Genomic DNA, 10,196 nt, shown 5'->3' with positions numbered 1-10,196 from the left:
AGAAAAATACAAATCATTGGATTTTGTAAAAATAAATAAATCATTCATCTTTAATTAAAATTCTATAAAAAAATAATCAATTATTTTAAAAATTAATTTAATTTAATTTGAATTATCAATAAAAAATATATATTAATTTCAAATATACATAATATAAAAAAATTTCATAGCATGATATAAAATTACTTAAACGTAAATATGTCAATTTATTTATTTATCTAAATTATATAAAAGTTTTATATCTCGTACATCGCACGGGTTTTCGACTAATTTAAATTATATTGTGTCCTTTAAGATAAGTTTAAGCTGGATATTGTAGGAGGGCCATAGTTGTTAGACCTGTACCAGCCTGATAGGGTCACCCGGTTCAACCAGAACTGGTTATATTTCCTAAGCGGACGTTGTTTGATTTTTGTTTAGAACCGCTCGAACTGGTCATGCTAATTGTGAACCAGTTGATTCAGTCTTAATTGAGCCGTTTAGTCACGTTGGACCATCATTTAATTAGTGAATATATATATTAAATATATTATTAATATGATTATTTTGGGAAAAGTACACAAATAAATCTGATAGTTACACCTGTTTTCAATCGGCATCCTTGTGGTTTAAAAATTTACAAAATGGTATCTTGAGGTACATTCCGTTAGCAAACACATGCCAAATTGACTAACGGTGTTACAAGTCAAAGGAAAAATAGTTAATTTTGTCCTTATATTTATTTATTTTGTAATTTGATCCCCTTCTTATCTAATTATCACAAACAAACCCAAAATAAAAAATAAAAATCAAATAAGTCATTTTCTCCATTTCTCTTTAATTTCTTATTTTTCTTCTTCTTTCTCTCTCTTCTCTCTCCTCTTTTTTAATTTTTCTCTCTCTAAAACCGAATAAATAAGCCATCAGAGAATAGGCCTAGTATGGCTTATTCAGTTTTAGAGAGGGAAAAATTAACAAAGTGGAGAGAGAAGTGGATGCAAGTGACAACGGCAACACGCCAGATCATCGACATCTTTGAGCTAAAATGAAGGCTACGAAGAGTGCTGAAGAAGTGGATGAATTAGGAATGACGAGGCAAAGAGCAGTCAAAATAAATCTCAAGGGCCCTCCAAAGAGAATCTGCAAAAGAACATCTAATGAATAAGTGGTTAATGGACTCAGCATCCCTTCCACATAGAGCACAACGAGAGGCAATGGAGAATCCTAGACGTTACAAAAAGTCATGAGTTGGAACCCGCCCATGCAAAACTCTCCAGAAAGTGAAGGAATGAGAAGGGGGAGTGTGAGCATTCCAAACAAATTTATACCAATCCACCGAGGAGGAACTAGGACTGATAACCTAATAGTACTATTTGGCAGAGAAAATACCCTTCGTAGAGGGCCAAGTGCAGAAATCAAAATCATCTCTACCCCGGTGAATAGATCGAATACTGTCTTGAACAACCAAAGGTAGAGTACCTAAGTCAAGCCACTCCGAATTTACCAAAAAATCATTAACAGAATTATAGTAAGAACGCTTATCCTGATGATCAAGACCCAATCTGTCCGCCATCGATGGTACGATCCACCTATATGTCCAGAAATTAAGCGATGAAGACTGGCCAATCCACCAAAAGGTTTGGTCCCAAATGGATGAATAAACAAACTTACAAGAAGACCAAATCGAGGAAGAAGCAATGGTAGCTTTAGGCAAACCAGAGACAGCCAGAAATCTAGTCTTCATCAGAGAAATAGCAAGACTGGTGCCTTGAATCAATTCCCAACATATCTTACCCAAGAGAGCCTGGTTAAAGATCCTAAAGTCCTTAATGCTCAAACCTCCACCTTCCAAACTTTTGCAACAAGTCTGCCAGAGAACCGTGATTAGTTTCCTCTGATCAATACAACTCGTCCAAAGGAAATTCCTAACACTTCTATTGAGCTTATTCAATAATCCCACTGGCCACTTATAGATCAAGAATGAGTGAACCAGAGAACCAGTGATAGCAGACTTAATTAGAGTTAAACGCCCTGCAAAGGAGAGAGAGCTACCTTCCCACTTGCTAAATTGAGAGAGAATTTGTCAGTAAGACTGTTGAGATCACGAGCCCTTAGAACACCTTTGAATAGAGGGACTCCTAAGTAACTGAAGGGGAGAGACTCCAAACGGATGCCAAGACAGTGAGTAAGACGAACTCTCCTCGGAGGACTCACCTGAGAACCAAAAAAGATAGCAGATTTGTCCCAACTCTTTTATTTTTTAATTCATTAATTCCTTGATTTTTTTACTTAGGCACATTAAGTCCTTGATCTTCTTTTTTTTGTCTCATAATGTCGTTGTTTGTCAAATTAATAAATTGTGAACATCTAATTCAATTAAAAAGTCGTCATTCATTTCATCTGTGTTTGAAATTATATTTTTACAGTTTAAATTGAGGGTTTTATAGGTTCCCTATAGATACATTACGCATCAAAAACAACTTTCAAATTAGGAAAAATACAAATTTCGAAAGTAAATGAAATAAATAACAATTTGTTAACCGAATTTTGAAGAATTTTATGTTCAAAGGTGGTTTTTCTTTTGTCATCAGGGGTATAATGAAACCATAAGAATAAGAATAAGGAATGAGTTAGACGTGCATTATCTACAAGAATATAATAGCGATAATGAAGAAGACACCTTATCTACAAATTTACATTATTATTTCAGGATACGTACCAAAATAAGTCTAAGTTTTTTGAAAAAACATCAATTTAGGTTCTATGTACAAAATAACACTAATATAGACTTAACGTTTAAAAAAAGTATCAATTTAGGCCTCGATAACGGAATATGACACGTTATTCATATTACTCCCTTAAGTTCTGTCAATTGTAGGTGGATAGAGAAATCAGAACTTAATATAATAATACGAATGAAGTGTCACATTTCGTTATCGAGACCACTACATTTATACTATTTTATACGTGGAGTCCATATTGCTACTTTTTAAAAAACCTTAGACTTATTTTGATACCTTATTCCGAAATAATAATGTAAAATTGTAGATAAGGTGTCTTCTTCATTATCTCTGTTATATTCTTATAGATAATGCACGTCGAACTCATTCCTTATTCTTATTCTTATTAAAAAAATTTTTGCAATATATTCTTATTCTTATTTTTATTAGTAAATTTAATACATCAATTGGTTTTTGAATTTGTCAAAAAGTTCAATTAACCTCGAAACTTGTTTAAAATGTCATAATTAATTCAAACATTCCGTCAAAAAATATGCGGTTTGCAAACTCAAACATTCCGTCAAAAAATGTTATCAGAATTTACCAATTAGCGGTTTAGAAAATTTAAAAAGTCTGATTTTATAAATTAACTAAATCACAAGTATTTGACTAAAAAGTCCACTTACAAATCGTTTAACTGTAAATTGCATAAACCATATACCATGTTTGCAAGTTTATAAACCACGAGATTGTCTTTACAAATCAGATAAACCATAATTTTTTTTTTACTTAGTGTATTATCTTGTTATTCTATTTTAGCAGAATATATATTTTCTATATATATAATAATTATTAAATTTATATAACAAATAAAAAAATAGAATTTTTTATTTTGAGGTCGTCAACGGTTATTTTGAGGCATTGCTTGAATTTTAGTGATCATAATGTTAGAAATTGTAAAGTTAAATAACTGACCATGTTTGGTAAAAAGCTTTTTGGAGTAAAATTAGAGGTTTGAGCTATATTAAAGGTTTTGACTAGTCAAACCTCTAATATTGGTGTTTAGTGAAGAGATGTTTGAGAAAGTTTATTGGATCCAAAAAGCTAATTTTGAAAAAGCTCATTTTAGAAGTTTTTTAATTAGCTTATTGTTCCATCTCTTTCTATGGACATTTTTACCACACAAACATCCATTAGCAATCAGCTAAGTTTTACCAAACAAGTTCACACAATCCTCCAGTCAAATCAGCTAACAAAAAAGGTAGTCACCTATCAGCTAACAACTAACAGCTCAAATAGGGCCATATTTTGAAGTTTAGTGGTCATACTGTGAAAATGAGTAAATTCAGTGACCATGAGTGTAATTTACCCTTATTTTCATCTATAAAAGGAATGGATAAGAAACTCTAAAAAAATCACATCTTTCCTCCTCATTTGCTCTCATTTGCTCAATCTGTAAGTATATCAAAACCCCTCTTTTATATTTATATATTTATTCAATATTATATAATTTCATTTCATTAAAAAGTAAATGTTAGTATTATTTATTTATTCAAGGCTTAATGCTTCTCCAGTCCCCTTAACTTGTCTAAATTGGTCATTTTACCCCTCCAACTCATCGAATGTCCTATTTACCCCCTTAACTCCATAAAAAATGGTATTTCTCACCCCCTTAACTAAATTTGTCATTTTACCCCTTCTCAACTTATCAAATATCCTATTTACCCCTTTAACTCTATAAAAGTGGTATTTCTCACCACTTATGATCTTATTTACCCTCTTAACTCTATAAAAATGGCATTTCTTATCCCTTTATAGTAGTCAAAAAATGGCAACCCATAATTTATATAATAATTATTAAATTTATATAACAAATAAAAAAATAGAATTTTTTATTTTGAGGTCGTCAACGGTTATTTTGAGGCATTGCTTGAATTTTAGTGATCATAATGTTAGAAATTGTAAAGTTAAATAACTGACCATGTTTGGTAAAAAGCTTTTTGGAGTAAAATTAGAGGTTTGAGCTATATTAAAGGTTTTGACTAGTCAAACCTCTAATATTGGTGTTTAGTGAAGAGATGTTTGAGAAAGTTTATTGGATCCAAAAAGCTAATTTTGAAAAAGCTCATTTTAGAAGTTTTTTAATTAGCTTATTGTTCCATCTCTTTCTATGGACATTTTTACCACACAAACATCCATTAGCAATCAGCTAAGTTTTACCAAACAAGTTCACACAATCCTCCAGTCAAATCAGCTAACAAAAAAGGTAGTCACCTATCAGCTAACAACTAACAGCTCAAATAGGGTCATATTTTGAAGTTTAGTGGTCATACTGTGAAAATGAGTAAATTCAGTGACCATGAGTGTAATTTACCCTTATTTTCATCTATAAAAGGAATGGATATGAAACTCTAAAAAAATCACATCTTTCCTCCTCATTTGCTCTCATTTGCTCAATCTGTAAGTATATCAAAACCCCTCTTTTATATTTATATATTTATTCAATATTATATAATTTCATTTCATTAAAAAGTAAATGTTAGTATTATTTATTTATTCAAGGCTTAATGCTTCTCCAGTCCCCTTAACTTGTCTAAATTGGTCATTTTACCCCTCCAACTCATCGAATGTCCTATTTACCCCCTTAACTCCATAAAAAATGGTATTTCTCACCCCCTTAACTAAATTTGTCATTTTACCCCTTCTCAACTTATCAAATATCCTATTTACCCATTTAACTCTATAAAAGTGGTATTTCTCACCACTTATGATCTTATTTACCCTCTTAACTCTATAAAAATGGCATTTCTTATCCCTTTATAGTAGTCAAAAAAGTTGAAAAGAGAAAGAACGAATAAAAAATACAAATAACAAGAACATTAATATAAACAAGTTAAATACATTATATGTAGGGATAATGTACCAAAATAGGCCTATGATTTTTAGAAAAGTATCAATTTAGGTTCCACTTACAAAATAACATAAATATAGGTTTAACGTTTAAAAAAAGTTATCAATTTAGGCTTCGATAACGGATTGTAAGGGGTGAAAAATACCACTTTTATGGAGTTAAGGGGGTAAATAGAACATTCTATAAGTTGAGGGGGTGAGAAATATTACTTTTATGGAGTTAGGGGGGTAAATAGGACATTCGATGAGATGAGGGGGTAAAATGACCAATTTAGACAAGTTAAGGGGGCTGGGGAAGCATTAGACCTTTTTTTAATATTGAAAAGGTCGAGAGTTGAACACATAAATGATTTACAATGAAATATTTTTTTATATATATATATTTGGGTTACAATCAAACTCAATCCATTGAATGAAATAATTTATGGATTGGTTTAAAATCAATTCAATCCGTTAAATATTAAACTTGAATAGATTAGGTTGAGTTGGGTTGAGTTAGTTACTAATTCAAATAATTTCAAATATAAATTTATAGCTATTAAACATTGGATTAAATTAAAGAACTTACAAATATTTGCACAAAATAAAACATAAATGACATTAATTTTTTAGTTAATTTTAAAGAAAAATTAATGTGTTTTCACATTTCCGTAAATCGGTACATGTGAGTTTTTTTGCTCCAAAACAAATGACTTGACACCTTTAAAATAAAAAAATATTTTCGAGATTTTTTAAGTCATTTTTTTTATATATTTTCAGTGACTTTTTGACCCGCTTTTTTTTGGAATTTCTAGAATTCTAGACTTTTTTGGAATTTCAGAAATTTTTGAATTTCTAAATTTCTGGAATGAATTTAAAATTTCAAAATTTCTAGAATTCTAGAATTTCTGAAATTCCAGATTTTTAGAATTCCAGAATTTCTAGAATTTTCTAGAAATCTAAATTTTTTGAAATTCTATAAATCTGAAATTTTTGAAATTGTTGAGTTTTTGAAATTCTATATGATTTTGGAATTTTAGAATTTCTTTCTAAAATATCCTTAATAAGAAGTTTGGGTTTCTTCTTTGTTATAATTAAAATTTCAAATTTGTTCTATAAAAGTTAATCATTTATTGGGATAAGGTTCAACTTATCCGAGGATTAGATACAAAAATATCCATAACGTTGATATATATGAGCAATTTTATCCATATAGTTAACAGTTATGACTAATTTTACTGATAACGTTGATAAATTTGATCAATTTCATATATTATTAAAAAATACAGATATTTTGTTTTTAATTTTCCATTTTAATTCAATTGATTCTAATTTTCAATTTTTCTTATTTTTTTTGTTTTACCGTTTTTCTATTTTTCTTGTCTTTCTTTTTTTCTTTTTTTGCAACTTTCACATTTTATTTCACTTTTTTTCTAACTTTTGAGTTTTTCTTATTTTTTTGTTTTTAAAATAAATAAAGTTTCCGTTTGCAATTTGTTATTTAACAATCTTAATTTAATATATGAATTATAATAATATTTTGTAATAAACTTGTTTTTAGATAGAAAATAAGAGAATAAAAAAATATATGTAAATATTTGAATAAAAATTCAACCCAACCCAATCCAATCTAACTCAATCAATCAATTTCTTACATAGGTTGGATTTCAATCCAGTCCACATATAAAATCATTAGAATGAAAATATATGAATTGGATTGGATTTGATTGGTTATATTTAATGGGTTGGTTAATTTTTGTACACCTCTGTCTCCTACCTCCATAATTCGTAATTGGTAATTAATAATATTATATTGATATTCAATTCAGTTTATTTAGATGGAATTTAATCAACAAATAGAGTTATCAAGATCACCTGGTCTAGAAGATTCTGATATTATATCAACAAAACAATTAAATTAAAAGGTTAAGTTGAAAGTGTGGATTGTGTTTACAATATGGTTATGTTTCAGTATTGCAATGGTTTCAAGTTTCACGACTCTTCAATACACCACAAACGGTGCCAGTGTCGGAAGTTACCAAACGTTCATTACCTCTCTTCGACGAGAATTATCAAGTGGAATTACAAGCCATGGTATTCTAGTAACTCGAAAACCCTCCACCATTACAAAACAGAATCGGTATCTTCTGGTTCAGTTGACTGGCGCAAATTCAGGTGAAACAATCACATTAGCATTAAACAGGGAGAATGCTTATTTTATTGGCTACCAAGCCGATGCACGTCGCTCTTTCTTCTTCAATGATTCTCCACCAAATGTTGAAGCACCAAACAGTGGACTTTTTGATGGCACAACGAAAGCTAGAGTGTCGGGACTCGATACTCATTATACGAGTTTAGGAGATAGAACAAAAATTCCATTAGGAATTATAACTCCGATTAGGACTGCGGTCAATAATCTCCGATTATTTAATGGTGTTAATGTGAGCGCGAGTATTCGTGAAAGTGTTTTAGTTCTTATACAAGTTGTTTCAGAGGCTGCGAGATTCAAAGTTCTTCAGAGAGGGATTGAGGCTAATGTTAATGACGCGTTTCGACCAAGAGGTGTTGTTATTAGCTACCAAAATTCGTGGGATGCGGTATCGGAACAAGTTCAGATCGCCGGAGCAGATGGAAGATTTAAAACTCCGGTTCAATTGCAAAATGAAAATTTTACACCTCGGATTGTGTCCACTGTTGCACAAGTTAAATCTGATATGGGATTGTTGCACTATAATAATCCTCGTATCTTTGGAGATCATAACGATTATACCGGAGCTGAGGATCTTCTCCAGGAACCACTTCCGGTAGCTGTTTAAAGATTGATGCAACTTTAATTTCTATATGAACTATATATGAATAAAGGACATCCATTTAATTTATGGATATGTATTGCAATTGCCTACGGATTTATGACTGTCCGTCGCTAATCGGAGGCTAGTTACCAATTATTATTATGAATAATAATTAATATTTCAAGTATGTAATAATAAATAATCAAATATTTATTTGGATATTTTTATTTTCTTGAATTATGTGGTTGATAAAATCCTAATATTTGCTACATATGTATGTTTATCTTAATATTTTTCTTTCTTTTTTTATCTTTTTTTTTTTTGAAAATGCATACATCTTTATTAAATATGAAAAGAACAAATACAATAAGAAACATAAAAGGTAAAAAACCTTAAAAAATCCACAATGGGACGAAAATGACTACAAAGAGCATAAAAAGCCATAAAAGGTGTAAAACATATAGAAAAACAATAAAACATATATTTCATTGAAATCCTAATCTGCAAAAAAGCAACTGCAATCGAATCTTCATCATTTAGGCCCTTCCGAATATTCAGATCTGCGTCCTTTCTTTTGTTGCAACCACGTAGATATATTGATCCATGTATAAAATAAATCGTTTCCGCTCTTGCTAAATCCGAAAAAGGTATAAATAGCAGAATAATAGAGAGTAAATACAATACAAACATATAAAGAGATTTAATCAAATATATAAACACAGACTAAAAAGAAATAAAAATACAGTAAACCTAACTTGACGAGAGGAGGAAGAAAGAACTTCCTTCTTCCACCTCAAAGTAGATCCGCAAAAGAGAGGAAGACTTGAAGACTTTGACAGAAAATAGTAAGAAAAGAGAAGAAAGAAAGGAGGAGTGCCGATAGTTTTCACAAAGAAATTTTTTTTGGGTTTTGATGGCGATATGAGTGAAAAACTTTATTTTAAGGCTTAAACCATATGCATCCCCCTGAACTTGTCACTTTTGGTCATTTTGCCTCATGAACCATATGCAGCCCCTTCAACTATTTAAAAGTGGTATTAGCAACCCCTTATTTTCATTATAATGGAAACAAGATGAAGTTCCAACATTAGTACAAGTATTCATGAAAGTATTGGAACCAGTCTGCATATATGTAGACGATTTAGAAGGAGTTAAAGCTATATGCAATTTTTACAAGAGAACTTGTGTCCTGTCTATACTAACCTCATTTCCAGTTTGTTTTAGTAGTGCAAATCCCTTTATATTATGACCTTGGTATTTGCAATGAGAACATGTCACGATTGTTTCATTATAATGAAAATAGGGGTTGTTAATACCACTTTTAAATAGTTGAGGGGGCAAATAGATCGTTCCGTAAGTTCAGGAGGAAAAATGACCAAAATTGAAAAGTTCAAGGGGCTGCGTATGGTTTAGCCCTTATTTTAATATGGCAAAAAGCATCATTAGTGTTAGGCGAATTCCGCAAGTGCACAGTTCCGCTTGTAGTAATAATAAGATATTGTTCCCACAGAGAACGCTGATTAACTACTATAATGATTTAATTTATAAATTCGTTTCTCTTAGTTATAGAGAATAAATAATTTGATTTGTAAATAGTTTTGTTTAAAAGAATGAAAATAATACTTAAATTATATTTCCTAAGTTTCTATTTTGTGCATAGCCCGAGATATATACAGATTTTTATAAGTTTAAACATGAAAACACTTTTCAAACTTGATGCAGTTGTATCATATAAGAAGATTTAATCCAATCTCTCGATCCAGGATTAAATAACTTGGATGTTTTTAGATAGATCATCCTCATTGCTTGACCTATC

At 30.4% G+C, this 10,196-nt stretch overlaps 1 protein-coding gene across 1 annotated transcript; it reads left to right on the top strand.

Annotated features, from left to right (window-relative positions):
• Window positions 1-4,136: 4,136 nt before the first annotated feature.
• LOC136209998 (ribosome-inactivating protein gelonin-like) lies at window positions 4,137-8,601 on the top strand. The gene is made up of 2 exons (XM_066001656.1): window positions 4,137-5,159; window positions 7,561-8,601. The coding sequence occupies exon 2, from the start codon at window positions 7,568-7,570 to the stop codon at window positions 8,402-8,404; it is 837 nt and encodes a 278-aa protein (XP_065857728.1). The 5' UTR covers window positions 4,137-5,159; window positions 7,561-7,567; the 3' UTR covers window positions 8,405-8,601.
• Window positions 8,602-10,196: the final 1,595 nt, after the last annotated feature.

Source organism: Euphorbia lathyris, chromosome 10 (assembly GCF_963576675.1).
Source record: "Euphorbia lathyris chromosome 10, ddEupLath1.1, whole genome shotgun sequence".
Taxonomy (NCBI): domain Eukaryota; kingdom Viridiplantae; phylum Streptophyta; class Magnoliopsida; order Malpighiales; family Euphorbiaceae; genus Euphorbia; species Euphorbia lathyris.
Note: the sequence above shows the minus strand (reverse complement) of the source record. Positions and strands in the feature narration are given on the sequence as shown.